Here is a 21978-nt window from a genome sequence, read left to right as displayed (position 1 = left end):
GCCTAAAACCAACAGTCACTTTTGTCTTATAAAAAGTGAAAATAAATAACTTCCATTTTGAAAATAAGCAGTATCTCTTCTAAATAAAATAACTGCATATCCAGTAAATAATGTTTTAAACTGTGCATCTTCTCTAAACAAATATTTTAATTCAAATAATCATTTTAATGTAATGGAAAATATGCTGTCTCAAGGCTTCACTGGTGCAGCTTCCAATCATCATCAATGTAGTGCAAAGTAAAGCTCAAGAATGGGTCCATCGTCCTACTTGACGAGAGATCAGATGTGGCTGCAAATTGTGGCTAACAGAGCGGGGTCTCCTCGTGCACTAGGGAAAGTAATTGAAAAAAAAAATGAACTGGAAAAATTATATCGATTGTAGGTTCTTAATGTCGATTTCGATTACTTTTCGATTAATTGCCCAGCCCTACTATTATCAGAAAATAAATCAAATGTTAATGATTTTAAAAATGTTTTCTCTTTTTTTTAAAAGTTTGTTTGTCTTTTTTGGAAAGTGCTATGAAACTTAAAGAGCTGTGACACAGCCTTTCAAAGTGCTCTCTTTGTTAGCACTGGACATAAAAGTATGCACACTTGAAAGATCACTGTACAGTGTCTGTGCTGCTTTATTTATCAGTATGGTCATTAAAATAGTTCCCCTCCACATTTTTGCCATCTTCAGAAGTAGGGTTGTGCTACTTGGGGGGTGGGGGGTGGGGGGGGGAACTGAAAAGATATTAACTGACTTAAACGTTTGAGTTTTTTTTTTTTTATAATTAGAAATGAAACACTCATTTTTCTCTAGAGCAAACAGTCAACACAAATAAAATGACCTTACCTTTCTGTAAACAAGTTGAACTCAAATTAGGGAGATAGTGTAGCTTATCATAAAAACAAACAAAAAAATAATAATTATAAAAATACAGAACACTCAGCAAACTAACATGACAGAAACAACTCTGAATTGTACTTTGCTGTTGCTTGCTTGCAAATTATATTAGTTTTTTTATTATTTAAAGAAGCTGTATAACAATGTAAACAATACAGTAAACAAGTGGTTCCTGACCTTTTTTTGCCTGAGACCCCCTTTCCCCCCAGAAAATATTGCAAGGCCCTCCTCCACATTTATTGATATTATCACTCATATACATTTGCAGTAAGTATGACAAAAAAAATGTTGTTTTCAAACAAACGATGTTTATTACTATATCTAGATATGTTTATGCACAAATAATAGCCTTATGTAAACTATAAAAGCAAAACATCAGTAGGCCATTTGTATTGGGTACGCCTTGCAGTATTGAGGATCTGCAAATGTCTTATTAATTTTGACGGCCTCATGCATTCATTAGTAAGAATTTTGGTGCAGGCAGTGCTCTGTGGCTGGGTCAGGGACTTTTTGCCTCGAGAAAATGGAATAAAACCATAGTTCAGGTAACTGTTTTGGTATTTCCTGCATTTCGTGTTTTTAGTATTGCTAGTGCTGTGACCTGAAATGTTTGGAGCTGAAGGCGAATCAGAGACTCTGGGCTCTATTTTGACGATCCATGCGCAAAGTGCAAAGCGCAAATGCATCAAGGGCGTGTCAGAATCCACTTTTGCTAATATAAGGACAGAAAAGTCGGCTTGGTCTAAAAGGGTTGAGCTTATTTTCTTAATGAATTATAGGTGTGTTTTGAGAATAAACCAATCAGAGTCCTATCTCCCATTCCCTTTAAGAGTCAGTTGCGTCGTGCCATAGCGCATTTACTATTTACATGACGGACTTTGTAAGTGTAAAAACTGAACCCTTCACTAGAGAGAAAACGGTTAAATAGAGCGTCTACAGCATGAGAATGAGAGATGAGCCTCATTGTTTACTTTCGCTTTCAATCTCGTGGCTAGGGAAACTTCTTGTATGCACAGGCATCCATTAGCTTATAAATAACTAATTTTGTTTAAGCGCAAAGATTTGTTTCAAAACTATTTCTAAATTCAGTTCTAATTTCCAGCAAACGAATAAATGAACAATAATAACGAAGTGTGTTAAAAAAAAACTGAGTTACATCCAAATACACATGCTATACCCATATGATCTAAAACCTGACAGGTGGGCAAATCTGTCCTGATATTTTAATTCTTTATATTTATATCCTATATATATCCTTATTATACCCTATATATATATCCTTAATATTTTAATTCTTCATATGTAAAGATATTTGCATATTGCTGTACATCCTGTTTGTATTAAGCAATGTGTAAGCGAGGCGCACAACTAACGCGCTCTGCGCTGGACAATAGACCGGCTTTGTTCTGGTCTATAGAACAGTTTATTAAAGTTTCTCAAAATAGCAACGCGCCTCAACACATCTCCTTTTTTAGATCAGAACGCCTATGCGTGCACATATGAGTGCAAATGCATTTGCTATTTAAACTGCGTGGCGCAAAACGTCAAAACGACTCTTGCGCCAAGCTGAAACTAGCAAACAACAATTGTGTCGTGCCTTGCGCCCCATTGCACCGGGTGTATGATAGGGCCCTCTGTCTTTTTTACAATTTTGTTCATTGTTTTGGTCAGCCAGGGGATAAAATGAACTAAAGCAAGATGATCGTTCTCCTAATTGTCCACTGCTAAAACATTTTTTAAATAAGAGCAGACCCCCCCACAGAGCTCGCAGAGCCCCCCTTGTGGACCGGGACCCCCCTGTTAGGAACTGCTGCAGTAAACAAATACAATCATTTTACACAATATCCACATTAAATAAACAGGAAAGAAGAGAGGAAAATGTGGAATAAAAATATTAAAACAAACTTGCATGAAAGATGCAATATTTTTACAAAAAAAGCTAATTTTTATAATCACGTTATCTAAGGACACTGGCAATATTTCAGTTGACTTTTTAACAAGACACTCATCATTCAGTTGTGCTCACTCAGTTGGCTATTAAGACTATCACACACAGATAGCAATCATGCATTTGCTCTGGGCAGGGGAATTTAAATAATGCATATATATTTCATATCGCAGCCTCTTGCAATTAGCTAAACACAACCTTTCAAGTCGCGATTGCGATTCGATTTCAGTTAATCACACAGCCCTATTCAGAAGTACAGTTTGTTCTTGTTCCATCTTCTCCATCTCTTTTCAGGCTGTGAAAAAAATTGACAAAATGTTAGCACCGTTAAATACTATAGTTCAAAACTATTCAAAATCTCATGCTCACTATATGCAGACCCTCATGTATGGTAGATGGTAGATCTTTTCTTTTGGACTGTGGTAGAAAGAGTAGTGATTGAGGTCGGAATTTCAAAGCTGAGAATCCCTTTAGTCACAACACTGCATTTCGGATAGATCCCTCTTCAAGGAGTATATACATAAATTCAAATACATAAATTGTTTTTAGAAAGAATCCCTTCATTTTATTATTATTATTTTATGCATTTTTATTGTACGTTCAGCCACACCCAACCTAAGATCTTAAGGGTCTTCTCGTCTATGACTGTCATAATGTTTTTGTTTGATTGTGATGAGTCATGCATCCCTCTGTATCTTGATCCCTCAGGGATGTTTGCTAATGCTGAGGGCATATCCCAGCGTGCACCGGTGAGCTGGTCCGAGAACGTGATTGCAGCGGCTGTGTGTTTCCCTTATGTGGTCGCGTTGGATGAAGGTTTTGTGACTGTTCACAGCATGTTGGACCAGCAGCTTAAACAGACGCTGTCATTCAAAGATGGACAACTCCTGCAGGATTTTGAAGGTAAAAACATTTTGCATTTATTTCAGCCTCACATCAGTTTATCGTTGAAGTAAAATGACTAGAAAAAACTGTAAAAAGTGTCCAATTGATCAAATCACTTAAACATTTTACACCCGATGAATTAAGTGTTTTCAACTTAATTTCCTACAGTTTTTATTAATAAATTAAGCTGATCCAACATTCTTTCCATTCTACTAAGGTAGGTTTTTCTGTTAAAGGGCTAATGATTCCTTCTTTCATACTACTTAAATAAAATCATATCACCATTGACTAATTTTAAGTCATGAACAAAATAAAATACACACCGAAAGAAAATGTTGTATATTGTTGAAACGGATGAAAGGAAAATGTCTTTCAACAAATTTCAAGCATTCCACTCTAAAAAAAATTAATAAACAATTAGACTAGAACCATATGTATGTATGTATGTATGTATGTATGTATGTATGTATGTATGTATGTATGTATGTATGTACAATTGCTGTTATTACATGATTATTGCACGGCTGTCAGCCAATCAGATTCAAGAACCAGATTTACATACATATATACACAACAGTCTTTTCATTGTTTCACATACATTGCTCAGCAGCATGGACACCTCCAAATGATGTTAAAAGAGTCACATAATGTATTTATAAGGTATAATTCACCTAAAAATGTAATGCTGTATAATGCTGTATTCGCGGCCGGGAAATCACACGTGACGTGAGCTGCTGACCGTGAGCTCTTACCACAGAGAGGGCAGGCGCGTGCCCTACTTCATGATAGATACACGCGTCTACTTTAGTGAACAGAACCTGCATAGGCTGTGAGTAAAAGGTAATGAAGTTGTAAATAATATTCAGTTTGTGGCACAGAGTGATCGTTTGAGAGCCGAGCGCAAAGTATAAACAGCACTTAGCAGTGAAAATGAAACCGAAAGCATGCACATCATTTAAATCATCATATCGCATTTTAGAGTTATGATTGCGACAAACATTTGATGTTTTTTCTTTCATAGCGAACACAGTTGTGCATGAAAATAAATGTTTACAGTGTCAGTATAGCTACTCTAGCCTATGTTGATTTTACCAGTGAATAAATGGTCTAATAATGTTGTTAATGACAGATTGCAAGCATAGGTCTATATCTCAAACATAATTCAACATCAAAATTATTATAAGTAGAATAGAATTATTTATAGAAACCAGTAGACCTACACATAATATCATTATTGTTGTTTTACCGTATGTTTGAAAAAAAACTACACAAAATCTACAGAATCGTGAGAAAATCGTGATCTTTATTTTAAACATCGCGATTTTCAATTTAGCCAGAATCGTGCAGCTGTACTTTAGACATTACGCTAGAGAATCATTCAAACACTAGCTCTAAAATGACGTTTGTGAACTGGCAATGGTTTCTGCTGTTCTGACATTAGCTGCAGATGTGAATGAATCATGGAAAAAAGTAGTTTCTCATACAAAAGGGTTTTTAGACTCTCTGTGTTTGAATTTTTTTTTTATATGCACGATTATGCCATTCAAATTGGTCAATGTTAGTTAATGCACTGAGCTATACATTTATTACACTATTTGTTCATTGTTAGTTCATGTTAACTCAATGCATTACTACTAATTACAAACAAATGTTAATAAGCATGAATTTGGATGTTAATAATGCATTAGTAAATGCTGAACTATGATAAAAAAAAAACTTATTGTAAAGTGTGACTGTAAAAATCATAGGTTGTGAATTCAAGTTTGATTTATTATATGTATGATGTTCTGATGTAACATTTGTTAATCTCGAATCAGTCTGACCTGTTTATATTATGACGTAGCTAATTTCCAACACCCACAATAGATTCAAAATGAAATCAGGTTGGAAATACTATAAAGAAACAGCAGAGATGTCACTGCTTTAATCGGTTATATATAAAGACTTTCAGTGTCTTAGTTTATATTACCTTAAATTGCAACTCCTGCAGTCTAGTGTTTACAAGTATTGATTTTTCTAAAGTGCTGAGGTAAATTTCCCTACAAAGCAGCAAGGAAATTTTCTCCTGTCAGTTCTTGCTAGAGCTTGATAGGGCCTGAATCAGGACAACAACACAAAAAAAAGAGTTATTCACATTTAATAAAGCAAGCAGTGTAGAGAGGTGTGGTGAAGGCAATTTACTCTGAAGCACCTGATGTAATTTGTTATGACAGGCCTAGATCAGGTCAGTCACCACGCATCTCGCGTCAAAAACTCATTATTGTACCCATCACAAGCTGGATTTAGTTTTCAAGCTGTTAAATCGTATACATTTGTCAGTTCTCGCACGGTCTCATGACTTATCAACATGCTGTGCTTAATGCTGAAGCATTTATTGATGGTTATTAATGGTTCATGAATGTGAAACTGATGTTTTGTGTAAACAGTCATACCTTTCACATCACTTAGCATTTAACAATGGATCTAGGAATTAAACATCAGACAACACTTTGGTAGGGATCAAGTCAAACTATTTGCTAGTGGCTTATTTCCTGCCTATTAAGATATTGGCTGTTTATATGTACTTATAAAGTACATATTCTGTATGATCTTATTCTATGTTCCTAATTGTACCCGATACCTAAACCCAACTACAACCATAATAACTATTAATAAACAGTAAATTAGGAGTTAATTGAGCAAAATTCTTAAGGGGGTTGCACAACGGATGTGCCGCTCGGCAACGCGCCACGCAGCGCCATGCATTTTAGAATTCTAAACATGGATTTCAATCAAGGGACGCACACGCGAGCACCGAACGGTGCAAGGCCCTATTGGAATTGCTCCGTTTATTATTATTATTATTATTATTATTATTATTATTAGTATTATTATTATTATTATTATTATTCTCCCGAATGAATCGCGATTTTGAGGGTCTAAACATGCCCGAAAACTCACGAAAATTTGCACACGCCCCAGAAGTGGCGAAAATTTACGTTTATTATAGGTTTCGGAAGTGGGCGTGGCAAAATGACTCGACAGCGCCACCTAGAAAATTGATACGGACAAGCCCCCGCGCCACGAATCACGCACATGCACGAAAATTGGCACACACCTCAAACATGCCAAGACCTATAAAAAAGTCTCAAGGAGCGATATCTCAAATCTCTTTGAGACAAGATGGTGGCGCGTTCGGTTCGCGAGGCTCAGCGTCTCTCCAGTATCTGCAATTTTGCAGTATTATTCCTGCTCATTTCGGGTCTGTTCGTGCAGAACAGCAGTGCCTTTACATCGTACACCCGACAGGACATCTTGGATATTGGATTGTGCATTCCGGACAGTTTTATTAACAATCTTCGACTCATCCCTGAGATCGCCAGAACACACGGGCCTCAGAGCCCTACACGGCCGGGCGGAAGTGCTCGGAGGCGGCGCAGAGAACGTAAACAAAGACGGGGGAAGCGCGGCGGGCTAAGAGCTAAGCTAAAGCTAACACCACACCGGCTCTCTTTACCCAGCATCTTTCTCGCCAATGTACGGTCACTGGTGAACAAAATGGATGAGATTCGACTGCGCATCAACCACAGCAAAAGATTATGGAACTGTAATGTCATGATTTTCACAGAAACATGGCTAAACAGCGGGATACCAGACACCGCTATATCGCTAACGGAGCATCAAACATTCCGAGCAGACAGAACGGCGGATGACTCCGGTAAGACCAGAGGCGGAGGATTATGCATTTATATTAACAAAGCTTGGTGCACAAACTCTGTCGTCGTTGGGAGACATTGCTCTGTTAACCTGGAATTTCTAATGGTTAAATGTAGACCGTTTTATCTGCCACGGGAGTTCACCTCCACCATAATAACTGCTGCTTATATCCCTCCCGACGCTGATGCCAAGCTCGCTATGAATGAACTTCATGCAGCCATCAGCAAACAACAGACTGCTCACCCGGAGGCTGCTTTTATTGTTGCGGGGGATTTTAATCACTCAAACTTAAAGACAGTGCTCCCCAAATTCCATCAAAACATTTTCTGCCACACAAGGGGAAACAAAACTTTAGACCAAGTTTACACAAACATGGCTGAAGCATACGCTGTGACCCCCCTCCCCCACTTGGGTCAATCAGACCACCTTTGTCTGTTTCTCACCCCCAAATACTCACCCATCGTCAACCGTGTGAAGCCATCAGTAAGGACCATCAAAGTGTGGCCAGCGGGGGTGGACTCCACACTCCAGGACAGGTTTGAACACACAGACTGGAGTATGTTTGCTTCCCAGGCCACATGTGGCTCTCACACAGACATTGACAGTTACACTTCCTCTGTTCTGGAATATATCAACACCACCATAGACAGTGTTACAACCCAGAAACAGATCACCACATACCCAAATCAAAAGCCATGGATGAACAAGGAGGTGCGCCTCCTGCTGAAGGCACGCAACACTGCATTCAGATCAGGGGATGCACAGGCCTACAGCACTTCCAGGGCTAATCTGAAGAGGGGCATCAAAAAGGCCAAGCACTGCTACAAGCTAAAGCTAGAGGAGCACTTTTCCAACTCTGATCCTCGGCGCATGTGGCAGGGCATCCAGGCCATCAGCAACTACAAACCCAGCCAGTCCACCCCCACAGCCACAAATGTCTCCTTCCTGAACGAGCTAAATGACTTTTATGCCCGCTTTGAAAGAGACAATACAGAACCCTACACCAGGAACACTACCTCAACCGACCACTCACCTATCACACTCACCTCCTCAGAAGTCTACACCGCACTGAGTCGGATCAATGTGCGTAAGGCTGCTGGACCAGACGGTATCCCTGGGCGCGTCCTCAAAGCATGTGCAGAACAGCTCACTGGGGTATTCACAGACATTTTCAACCTGTCGCTTAACCTAGCAACTGTGCCAACATGCTTTAAAACCACCTCTATTGTGCCAGTGCCCAAACACTCCAGCCCATCATGCCTGAATGACTACCGCCCTGTAGCACTCACACCCATCATCATGAAGTGCTTCGAGCGGTTGGTCCTGGCACATCTGAAAGACTCTCTGCCATCCACACTGGACCCACATCAGTTTGCCTACCGTGGCAACAGGAGCACAGAAGACGCCGTCTCCATAGCACTGCACTCTGTCCTCACACACCTGGACAATAAAAACACTTATGCACGAATGCTGTTTGTTGACTTCAGCTCAGCATTCAACACTGTCATACCCTCTAAGCTAATGATCAAACTCAGAGACCTGGATATCAACGCGTCTCTCTGCAACTGGGTTATGGACTTTCTGACTAACAGACCTCAGAATGTTAGATCAGGCCACATCTGCTCCACCACCGTCACACTCAACACTGGTGTACCCCAGGGCTGCGTGCTGAGCCCCTTCCTCTACTCCCTTTTTACCATCGACTGTAGGCCTGTGAACAGATCCAACACCATCATCAAATTTGCAGATGACACCACAGTGATTGGTCTAATCAGCAATAATGATGAGACTGCCTACAGGGAGGAGATACAGCATCTAGCCACTTGGTGCACCGACAATAATCTGCTCCTTAACACCAGCAAGACCAAGGAGCTCATTGTGGACTTCAGGAAGGGACGAACAGGCTCGCATGATCCCATCCACATTAATGGGATGGCCGTTGAGCCTGTCTCATCCTTCAAGTTCCTGGGGACCCACATCTCTAAGGACCTTTCCTGGACCACCAACACCTCCAGCCTGGTCAAGAAGGCTCACCAGCGCCTATTCTTCTTGAGGCAACTTAAGAAGAACCAGCTTTCATCAGCCGTCTTGGTGAACTTCTACCGCTGCACAATAGAAAGCATCCTGACCAACTGCGTCACAGTCTGGTATGGAAGCTGCTCTGTTGCTGAGCGTAAGGCACTGCAGCGGGTGGTGAAAACTGCCCAACGCATCACAGGGACTACACTGCCAGCCATTGAGGACATCCAGAAGAAACACTGTCTGCGCCGAGCACGCAGCATTCTTAAGGACACCTCTCATCCTGCTCACAGACTGTTCTCTCTCCTGCCTTCCGGCAGGCGCTTCAGGCTCCCCCGGACAAAAACCAGCAGACTGAGGAACAGCTTTTTCCCCAGAGCTGTCTCCCTTCTGAACTCTGCCCCTTACTGACTCTTTTGCCCCCCCAATACACCCCCACACTCCTCTAACTTATACTCCTCACAATCACTGCACTATTTAACATTTGCACATTTAAAGTTTGCACATATTCATTGCACTGATTCATTTACTTGAACTGGACATACCCACTGCACATGAACATTTGTAATTATGTTTATCTATCTGCACACTTCTGCTATTAATAGTATCCTGTACATATATTCATTTATTGTAAATCTGTTCATAGCTAATACAACCTGTATATAATGTTGATAGTACATCCATCTGTAAATATCACTATAGTTTCTCTATAACTGCACTTTATAACTTATACCTGTATCCTGCACTTGCTGCTATTGCACTGCTGGTTAGACCTAAACTGCATTTCGTTGCCTTGTACATGTACATGTGTAATGACAATAAAGTTGAATCTAATCTAAAAAAGTCGGTGGCCCAGCTTTGACTCGTGCCCGATTCAAACAGGGCTTCAGTATCAATGCTTGACAGAGTGTTTGCGTCAGTTTTCTCCGGGTGCTCCGGTTCCCCCCACAAGTCCGAAGACATGCGGCATAGGTGAATTGGGTGGGTTAAATTGTTCATAGTGTAAGTCTGTGAATGAGTGTATGGATGTTTCCCAGTAACGGGTTGCAGCTGGAAGGGCTTCTGCTGCCTTAAACATGTGCTGGATAAGTTGGCGATTCATTCTGCTGTGGCGACCCCAGAATAATAAAGGGACTAAGCCGAAAATAAAATGACTGGATGAATGAATGTTTTACATTAAAGTGTATGTGTAAGGATTGGCAGAGTGTGGCAGTTTGCAAAGCATACAGCGCCATCTGGTGGTAAAATCTAAGCTCAGGATCATTTCAAGAAAGAATTCTAATGCATTCCGAAAATTTCAGAATTGATGCAGAATTGTTTCTTGAATCACAATGCTTTTTTTATTGTCCCAGCCCTATTATTCAGCAACTTTAGGGGTTGTATTTGAAATAGCCCCTACAATAGTCCACTAATATAGTCCTTTTAAAGGAGTGAAAGAAAACGAGTGAATTTGAACACTGAGTGGTTTTCAACTTCTTGGTCTTACTGTGTGATATTGTGTTATTTAACACTTAACGAGATGTCTATTAGTAATGAAACATTTCTGTTTTTGCAGTGTATACAAATGATAATTTAACAAGTAAACAATAGTTTATTTAGAAACTTATACTGATAGGATTCCACTGTGGATGGCATCTTGTGGTCAGATGCAGAAATTAATTTGCGCTTGAACTCTCACAATTCATTATCGGTATTTTCTAGCTGGTGAGCGTACATGGGTTGTGCAGTTGAAATTGTGAGTGAAATTCAAAACATTAATTATGGTTCCAGACACCACTTCAAATGGCTGCTTCCTCAAATAATGCAGTATTTAAGGGTATTTGGGGCGATTTCAGATACTCAATTATGTATAATTCTGGTGTCCTCTCTCAGGTAAGGTGGTGGTGGCTTCTTCAAAAGCAGTGTATATGCTGGTGCCTCTTCCTCTGGAGCGTCAGATCCAAGATCTGCTGGCAAGCCATCGAGTGGAGGAGGCCCTGACCCTCACTGAGGCGGCACAGAGAAACATTCCCAAAGAAAAATATCAGGTTTGATTAACTTTTTAAATTTTGCTACAAGATAGTCTATATACACACGGCTGTTTGACACTATTCTCTGCACCTACCGACACAGACCACAAACACCTGCGTCTCGAAATGCAGAGGTTTTATTTCTTTCCCATATGGCGGTATCACATTCCGTTAAAACAGCACACTTCCAGCAGTTCATACCCTCATCAGTATCTCTTTTGTCACAGGGGTCATGCATGAAATGTTCCTGAATGAACGGGAAAGTGCCAAACTACAGTTAAAGTTGACAAATAAAAATTAAAATACCCGAGATAACATGAAACTCTGGAGGAAGTGTGGATAGCGTGGTGACTCAGTGACGTTAATCGAATTATGTGCTATAACATGTAAAACGGGATGATGAAAGGAACATTCAAAAACACCTTAATAATATTATTGTCTTAATCAGATTAAGGCAAATAATTTGATTACTGATGTCCATATAGACGTCATTAATGAGATGGAAGAGTGCTTTTCTCAGTTGGAGAAAGGATTGATAATTTTCTCTGTTTGTGTTGTAGATATTGCACAGGAGAATTCTTCAACAAGCAGGATTCATCCAGTTCGGCCAGCTTCAGTTTTTAGAAGCAAAAGAACATTTTAGGTGAAGTACATTATTTTATGGTGTAATTAATACTGGTAATTGCCACTCAGGCCCAGATGTTTCAGAGGGTGACTGAATGGAGTTAATTAACTTCTTTGCTAATTGCTTCTTATCCCTGTGCGCACCTGACCCTAATTGCCGTATGCTAATGGACGGAGAACAGAAACTTGTCTAATTGGTGATTAAATGGCCGACACAAATACCAGAGGATATACCATGCTGAATTCGGCATGTATTTTAAGCTGCTACATCTGTCATGTGGAAAGAAATATTCATCCATTTGAATCACAGATTGCTAGCAATATTTCGAAGATGCACCTGGAATGAATTAAAATGGAAAAAAAAAAAGCATAAACTTCTATTAAAATGGGGACTTAATTGAAGCAAATGGACAGGTTTCACTAATGTTTCTTTCTGTCTTTTTTGCAATATTTTCTGTTTTAGTTTTTGTAGTTTTGTAATTTTTTTTATTACTTTACAATAAGGTTACTACTACTTAGCATTTCTTTACATAGTTAACTGGGTTAGCTAGAATATGATTATAATAATAAATAAAATCAAACCCTAATTAAACACGCCTGAAAAAACTAATTGAGTCCTTCAACTTTGTTTGAAACCTGAATGAAAGTATGTTGAAGCAGGGTTGGAACTAAACTATGCAGAGCTGCGGCCCTCCAGGAACTAGATTTTGACACCTGTGATGTAGTTGGAACATTTGCTAATGCACAAAACATCACTAATACACTATTATCTTGTATCTGTTAATTATCATTAATGGACATTATTATATATATTTTTTTACAATAATGTTTTTATTGCTATAAAATTGCAAATATGCAATTGTAATTGCTAATTTGAATGTTATTGCATCAACACCAATAGACTCATATTATAGAGTGTAACGGAGACCAGCTAGCGAAGTGCTATAAGGAAAACCTCACTCTTCTGACCTCAAAAGGTGCTCTTGGGACTGGCACTAGAGGTCATTGTCTTTAGCCTCCTTGTTAGAGCACCTGACTCCCATACAAAGAATCGCTGGTTTGATCGAAGCTTTAAACGGGTTGGGTGCAGTAGGAACGGTGGGTTACACGTGGGGGCTCGTCCGGGATGGGAGTGAGGTTTAGGGGGGTGACTGTAATGGAAGCCAGCCAGCAAAGTGCTTTAAGGAAAACCTCACTCCTCTGACCCCAAAAGGTGCTCTAGGTACAGACACTAGAGGCCATTGTCTTTAGCCTTCTTGTTGGAGCAACTGATTTGTATGCTAAGAATTGCCAGTTCGATCCCAGCTCAGAATGGGATGGGTGCAGTAGGACCGGTGGGTTGCATGTTGGGGCTCGTCCGGAATGGGAGTGAGGTTTAGGGGGGTGAGTGTAACGGAGGCCAGTTAGCGAAGTGCTATAAGGAAAACCTCACTCCTCTGACCTCAAAAGGTGCTCTTGGGACAGACGCTAGATGCCATTGTCTTTAGCCTCCTTGTTAGAGCACCTGACTCCCATACAAAGAATTGCTGGTTTGATTTGAGCTCTAAACGGGTTGGGTGCAGTAGGAACGGTGGGTTGCATGTGGAGACTCGTCCGGTATGGGAGTGAGGTTTAGGGGGGTGAGTGTGACGGAGGCCAGCTATCGAAATGCTATGAGTGCGATCCCAGCTGAGAAAGGATGGGTACTGTAGGACCGGTGGATTACAAAAGTCTTACCCGTTTTTATATAATATTATATTAAATTATAATATATTGTAATTTAATTACATGACCTAAACTTATTTCATTATGTTGGTAGGATGTCAAGTTTCAGTTATATAAGTTTTCATCTTATGTTTATAATTTATGTCAGTTTAACATGACTTAAAATACTTGCATGACTTAAAATTTACATGACAAAAAAATAGTTGTAATTATAGACAACAATGCAAGTTTCTAAGAAAATCTGCTTTGTCTGATGCCTATCTCAGGAAGGGACAGCTTGACGTACGGGAGCTGATCTCTCTTTATCCGCTTCTCCTACCTGCCTCTTCTTCCTTCACACGGTGCCATCCGCCACTTCACGAGTTTGCCGATTTGAACCACCTGACGCAAGGCGACCAGGAGAAAGTACATCGCTTCAAGCGTTTCCTCATCAGCTACCTGCACGAGGTTCGCAGCTGTGACAGCGCTAATGGGTTTCACGAAGATGTAGACACTGCATTGTTAAAGCTGTACGCAGAGACCAGCCATGAGAGTCTTCTGGACCTGCTGGTCTCCGAAAATGCTTGTCTCCTGGCAGACAGTGCCCCCTGGCTGGAGAAGCATCACAAGTGGGTACTCGCTTTTATTTGTCTTTCGGTAGCCATTGAATAAAGCAGTCCATCTAGTGTTGGCAGTTTGTTTTTCAAGAAACTAACACCATCTCTTTTTGCTAGACAACTGTTTGTGCATAGAACGTGCAAGGGATGTGAACTGACCACCCCACATACACTTAAAAAAACAACATAAATTTATTTGAATTTTTTTTCCTGTTGTGTTCACAATTTGTCAAGGTTTTTTGGAGCAATTATGAATACAGAATGATTTAAAATTCAAAGAGACAAAGATAGTGTATATATGACTTCTACGTTTAAATAGGGTTATTACCGAAGAAGTACTCAACTTACCCTTAATGTTCTCGTTAAATAATGTTATTGTTTGTCAGTTCTTAGAATGTTCAAACAATTCATTTTATTTTGACTATGTATTAATGTAATTTGATTGGTTATAACAACAATTTTTAATTTTCGTAACATTTCAGTGTCATGTTATGTTAATGTCATCAGAATCCTTTTTAATACGTTATTAGAACATTTCTTCAACCTTATATTGATGTTCTTAGCATTTTTTATCAATATTACAGGATTGTTCCAAAACCATTATTTTAATAATCTTATGTACTAACACACTGAAATAGAAATCTAAAAAGAAATCGAAATGCTAAAATTTGAAGTTTTTCTCAATTTAATTTTGGTTCAAACTTTAAAATGTAATTAAATCTAAATCAAAAATATTTTTTGATCTAGTGTTGTTTTTCAAGAAATTAACACCATCTCATCATAAGACACAACTATTCAAGTGCAGGGGATGTGAACTTGACCACCCCTTCACCATATACACTTAAAAAAAAAAATGCATTCATTTTAAGTTTTTTTTTTTTACTGAACAGTTGTGTTCACAATATGTCGAGTTTTTTTTTTTTTTTTTTGGAGCAACATGTATAAATGCAGATTGATTTAAAATTCAAAGTGACAAGATATTCTATATATGATGTCTATGTTTGAATGGGGTTATTACAGAATAATTACTCGACTCATAATTTTGTGTTCTAAAATGTCCCCCTTAAGCTGAATAACATAATTATTTGGTCAGTTTTTTAACCATTCAAACCATTCGTTTTATTTTGACTAAGAATTAATGTAATTTTTTTGGTTATAATAACAATTTTTGAAAAGTTTTCATAACATATATTTCAGTGTTATTTGTGTCCTCAGAATCCTGTTTAAAACATTATTAGAACATTTCATCAACCTTATATTGATGTCCTTACCATTTTCTTTATATCATTGTTCCAAGAATATTCCAAAACCGTTATTTTAGTAATCTTATGTACTAAACACTAAAAAAAATAATACTTGGAACCAACCTAAAAAAATAATTTGTTCCAGCTAAAATTAGTAGTTTTTCCTCAATTTAACTTTGGTTAACACTTTAAAATTAAATGAAATCTAAATCAAAAATATTTGTTTTGGTCAAGAGTATATTTCATTCACAAAGTATCACATAGTGTTGTTTTTTAAGAAACGTCTCTTTATGAGACCATTCAAGTGCGTAGAATGTGAAGGGCATGGAGTGAACTTTTTTTCACTGAACAGTTGTGTTCACAATATGTTGAGGTTTTCTTGGAGCAGCATATAGGAGTATCAGAATGATTTAAAATTCAAAGAGACAAGATAGTCTATAAATGACGTCTATGTTTCCATGGCGATCAGTCACTTACGTGTCAGTCACCCTCAGCTTGCACAAGCACTGCCACCAGTGTTCATAGAAGTACATTAGAGATGTGTTTAAAGCAAAAAAAAAATCTCTTCAATCCTTCATTTATGAATAAGTCAGGTATTGTAAGGTGGCATGTAGCGTTCATATTTAGACTCTGATTTTCACTCATGCTTATTGTCAGTGTTTTTCATGGTGTTTTTCAGTATTCATACACAGATACACACAATAATATGTAAATATATCTGCCTAACTAATTGTGACTTAAATGAGCATAAACGCTTATTTTCACATCCCAATGTTGACAGGTATTATGTTGACAGGTGTGTGTGTGTGTGTCTTTTTCATTTTTTTGTTTATAATGATAAAATTAAATCAAGCAAAAAGATCAAATCTCGGTACTACAAATATATATAGTTGAAGTCAGAATTATTAGCCCGCCTGTTAATTATTAGCCCCCAATTTCTGTTTAACAGAAATATTTTTTTAATACATTTCTAAATATAATAGTTTTAATAACTCATCTCTAATAACTGATTTATTTTATCTTTGCCATGATGACAGTAAATAATATTTTACTAGATAATTTTCAAGACACTTCTATAATTTAAAGTGACATTTAAAGGCTTAACTTGGTTAATTAGGTACGTTAGGGTAATTAGGCAAGTTATTGTAAAACGATGGTTTGTTCTGTAGACTATCGAAAAAGAAATAGCTTAAAGGGGCTAATAATTTTGTCCTTAAAATGGTGTTTAAAAAATTAAAAACTGCTTTTATTCCAGCCAAAACAAATAACTAATTCTGACTAATTCAACTCTCTTCAACTATATATATTTGTTAACAATCCTTTTGTAAATTATCCATGGTCTCCGTTTTAAATGGCCATGGCAGCAGATGCCTGATGTGTGTGATTTAACTTTTAATCTTGTGTGTGTTTCCCTAGGTATTATGCTCTTGGTCTTTTATATCACTACAATGGACAAGATGGTGCTGCTTTACAGGTTGGATGAGATTGATAATTGGTTGTATGAACATTTTGTGACAAGCTATTTAAGTTTACGATGGATTATAAAATGTCACAATTTTGTGGATAAATGCAATTTCAGCTATTAATCCATGGCATGTTTTTGATTACCTCAAAAGAAATCATTCATAGGTTCACACAGGTTTATATTTGTATAATTTTAAAATGGTTGCATTCTTATTTTTTTGCTTTGATTACAAAGGTGAATACTTGTCCTTATTGTCAATTTGTATAAATATAATGCATCTATGCTTAATATTACTGTTATTTTGTTATTTAAGAGACTTGATGAACCCCAATCATCGAATGGTGCATGTATATAATGTAATTTAAAAGTTGCATTTGAATACTACTTGCATTCAAGCACACAAAAAAATTGTAGAAAATGTCCACTAATAATTTAATGAGGTTTTTCTTTCAGATTTGGAACAAACACACACTGCAGAATCAGCTAATCTAAAGCAAATACGGGTTGAGACTTGTGGGTTGAGACTTGTAGTCTATAAATGGCTGTGTATTGGCCATTAATCTTCCTGCATGGTGTATATCTTTTCCAGTTAGACTGATGGGATAAAATTGCTTATTTTGTATATGTATATTTTGTTGAATGATAAATTTTGTTAATCGGTTTTTAGTAGTAATTAAACAAGTAGGTAATTTTAGGAGAAATTAAGCTTTTTAAAGCTTTGAATCAGTCAAACCAATTGCTTCGTGAAATTATTCAGTTTTGATTTTGTGAACTATTCGAAACATCCTTCAGAGCAACTTCTGTCTGTTCAGCAAACATTTTACTGAAATATAATACAGTCAAATGCAGTTAGTTAATAATTTAATACCATGAAAAATATTTCTGCAAAATGTGTATACATTTTCAGACGTTGTTCAATAGTTCTATGGAGGGATCAACTGATTACACCGGTTAGATCGTATATTACCATTATTCATTTCAGATTTACAAATGTCTCATTGACATTTCCACAAATGTACAATGCATTTGGAAAGTATTCATAGCTCTTCACTTTTTCCACATTTTTTATGTTTCAGGTTTATTCCAAATGGATTAATTTCATTTATTTCCTCAAAATTCTACACATGATGCCCCATAATGACAATGTGAAAAAAGATTTTTTGAAATTTTTGCAAATTTATTAAAAATAAGAAACCTGAAAAATCACTTGTACATATGTATTCATAGCCTTTGCTCGATACTTTGTTGATGCACCTTTGGCAGAAATTACAGCCTCAAGTCTTTTTGAATATGATGCCACAAGCCTGGCACACCTGTCTTTGGGAATTTTTGCCTATTCCTCTTTGCAGTACCTCTCAAGCTCTATCAGGTTGGATGGGAAGCAACGGTGTACAGTCATTCTCAGATCTCTCCAGAGATGTTGAATAGGATTTAGGTCTGGGCTCTGGCAGGGATACTCAAGGACATTCACCGAGTTGTTGTGAAGCCACTCCATCGATATTTTGGCGTGTGCTTTGGGTCGTTTCCTGCTGGAAGATGAACCGTCACCCCAGTCTGAGGTCAAGAACACTCTGAAGCAGGTTTTCATTCAGGATGTCTCTGTTCATTACTGGATTCATCTTTTCCTCTATCCTGACTAGTCTTCCAGTTCCTGCTGCTGAAAAACATCCCCACAGCATGATGCTGCCACCACCATGCTTCACTGTAGGGATGGTATTAGCCTGGTTTTCTCCAAACGTGACACCTGGCATTCACTCCAAAGAGTTCCATTTTAATCTCATCAGACCAGAGAATTTTGTTTCTTATGGTCTTATGGTTCCAGACGGGAAGTGGCTTCAGTCAAGCCACTCTACCATACAGGCCTGATTGGTGGATTACTGCATAGATGGTTGTCCTTCTGTAAGGTTCTCCTCTCTCCACAGAAGAACGCTGGAGCTCAGACAGAGTGACCATCGGGTTATTGATCACCTCCCTGACTAAGGCCCTTGTCCTCCGATCACTCAAGAGTCCTGGTGGTTCTAAACATCTTCCACCTACGGTTGGTCGAGGCCACTGTGCTCAGTGGAACTTTCAGAGCAGCAGAAATTTTTCTGTAACCTTCCCTATCCTTGTGCCTCGAGACAATCCTGTCTCGGAGGTCTACAGACAATTCCTTTGTCTTCATGCAAGGTTTGTGCTTTGACATGCACTGTCAAATCTGGGTCCTTATATAGACAGGTGTACGCCTTTTCAAATCATGTCCAATCAGCAGAATTGACCACAGGTGGACTCCAATTAAGCTGCTGAAACATCTCAAAAATGATCAGTGGAAACAGAATGTACCTGAGCTCAATTTAGAGCTTCACAGCAAAGGCTGTGAATACGTATGCACGTGTGATTTTTCAGCTTTTTTATTTTTAATAAATTTGCAACAATTTCCAAAAATCTTTTCCACATTGTCATTATGTGATATTGTGTGTAGAATGTTGAGGAAATAAATGAATTCAATTCATTTTGGAATAAGGCTGTAACATAAAAACATGTGGAAAAAGTTAAGTGCTCTGAATACTTTCTGGATGCACTGTATAAAACTGATCCATAAATCAGATAAAATAGTTGACACTTATTCAGTTATTTACCATTGGGGCACTCTCAGTAAACCCCCATTATTAGTGGGTTCATAGAGTTCATCACTGCTCAAATGAGAACCTTTATTTATTTTTATTTATTTTTTTTTTGGTGTTTGGTGTTGTTTGAGTGTATTATTCTTAAATGGGGGTCAAATATTTTTGAGGCAATAAACGTGCAAGTTGTTGAGTGTTTGAATTGGATTTTTTTTTTTTTTAGTTTTAAAGATGCAGTTGGGTATAGTAACTTTACAGCTTGATGTGATCTACAAGCTAATGGTTGACTAAGAGTAATATTTTTTGTCCTTTCTCGTAGATGTGGGTTAAAATTGTCAATGGAGATCTCCAAGATTCAACGCGACCAGATCTGTTTGAATATGTTGTGGATTTTCTTAGTTTTTGCTCCAACCTTGACCTTGTGTGGAGGCATGCAGACTGGGCACTACAGAAAGATCAAAAGGTGTGTACGTCATCCTCACTATAGCAAACTGCTTTAATGAGAGAGAGAGATCTAACACTTACCAATCCGCTTGTTAAGTCTGATGTCATGCAACACATTTTTCTGGGTCCAAACGCTCTGTCAGATGCCAAAAAATAACAACAAATAGTACTAAAGTCTCAGTGTACTTCAAAGGAAAACTACATTTTTTGGGGGTAAAAGGATAATTTTACAAATCTCCTAGAGTTAAACAGTCAAGTTTTACCATTTTGAATATACTTAGCTGATCTTCAGGTCTGGCGGGTTCACTTTTAGCTTAGCTTAGCATTGATCATTGAATCAGATTAGACCATTAGCATCTCACTCAAAAATTTCCTATTTAAAGGAAAATAGGAACTTTTCTGTAGTTACACTGTGTATCTTGACCGATAGAAAATCAAAAGTTGCTATTGTCTAGGCCATGGTACAGCAGCAAAGTTCCTTGATTATTATCCCAGAATGTGTATAATAAAAAAGTCTATAAACCTAGTAAAATATGTCTAGTAAAATTTGTCTATCCAAAAAAGTGTTCCTTTAACAAGCAGATAGAAAAGACTTCATAACTGATTATCTATATTCTGAATCACCTATAGATTGGCGTCCAGATCTTCACTAAAAGGCCTACCTCAGAAGGGAGGAGGGGCCAGCTGAATGCAGATGATGTGATTACATATTTGCAGAAGCACAGTCAAGCCCTTCTGCTCTATCTAGAACACCTTGTGCTAGAAAATAAACTTCAGGTAAGAGAGTGAAACATCTACATTCCTTAGTTCAGTGCTGTGCTATTGTTAAAGGTTTTCCAACTCTTTAAATTTTTTGTTTCTTTTATTACAGAAAGAGAAGTATCACACACATCTGGCTGTTCTGTATGCAGAGAGAGTGCTGGGTTTGATCGCACGGCCTTCAACCTCTGAGGAACAGCTGTCGGCTGCCCGTCAGAAACTACAACGGTTGCTGAAAGAGTCTAATCTGTATAGAGTCCAGTTACTACTAGGTAGGTTCCAGTTGTTTTTGCCTCTCTAATAGACTATATGTTAAAAAAAACTTAATAATAATAAATACAAAGCATTTAATTTTTCATTTATTTTCATTTTATCTGATTAGGCATGAGCCGGTATATATTCTTTTTAAATGTCTGGGTAAAAACCAAAAACTTTTTCCCCCATGAACACAATATATTTTATTTTGAGAGACATTTGAAATGTTTTGGAGCAGTAAACATGTCAGGATAAATAAATTAATAGAATCTTTGACTTTTGCTGTCTATATTTGTTTAAAAAACACTCACTTTACAATTTAAGACGGCATCTCAGGATATCTTTTCTGCTGAAGATACTGTTGTCCAAACAAACAAACAAACAAACAAACAAACAAACAAAAAAAAACATACACATACCTTAGGATTGGTATAGCAGAAATATTTGGCGGTTTTAAAACCTTGACTTTTCCAAACCGTGGTATACCTTGAAAATGGTTATCGTCCCATGCCTATAACTGATCAGATCCATAACCCTGCCATTTTTCTTACTTTTCTAGTTGTTGATTTATGCAAAAATTGTATTGGTCTTATGCTGCGTTCAAACCAGATGCGGAAGAAGCGTCAAGCGCGAGTGATTTACATGTTCAAGTCAATGCAAAGACACGAATAGACATCCTGTGGCACAATACATGCAAATGAGGCAGCGCGAATGAAGGAGCATGAGTTGAGCATTTTGCGCGAGTGACACACTTAACGTGCGTTTCGCAGCACGAATTGCTCGAGTTGAAAATCTGAAATTCAGTGGACATGCCGTGTTAACAAATCAAGAGTAGAGG

The 21978-nt window shown here is 37.9% G+C and overlaps 1 protein-coding gene across 1 annotated transcript in view; it reads left to right on the top strand.

The window, feature by feature from the left end:
* The window catches only part of tgfbrap1 (transforming growth factor, beta receptor associated protein 1), a 40409-nt gene that overhangs the window by 9535 nt on the left and 8896 nt on the right, over positions 1-21978 (top strand). The window contains exons 3-10 of the mRNA XM_056459694.1: positions 3546-3740; positions 11310-11464; positions 12007-12089; positions 14041-14382; positions 17031-17088; positions 20002-20145; positions 20757-20903; positions 20998-21157. Of these exons, the coding sequence (XP_056315669.1) occupies positions 3546-3740; positions 11310-11464; positions 12007-12089; positions 14041-14382; positions 17031-17088; positions 20002-20145; positions 20757-20903; positions 20998-21157 (1284 nt within the window). The remainder of the gene's footprint in view (positions 1-3545; positions 3741-11309; positions 11465-12006; positions 12090-14040; positions 14383-17030; positions 17089-20001; positions 20146-20756; positions 20904-20997; positions 21158-21978) is intronic.

Source organism: Danio aesculapii, chromosome 6 (assembly GCF_903798145.1).
Source record: "Danio aesculapii chromosome 6, fDanAes4.1, whole genome shotgun sequence".
NCBI classification, from domain to species: Eukaryota; Metazoa; Chordata; class Actinopteri; order Cypriniformes; family Danionidae; genus Danio; species Danio aesculapii.
Note: the sequence above shows the minus strand (reverse complement) of the source record. Positions and strands in the feature narration are given on the sequence as shown.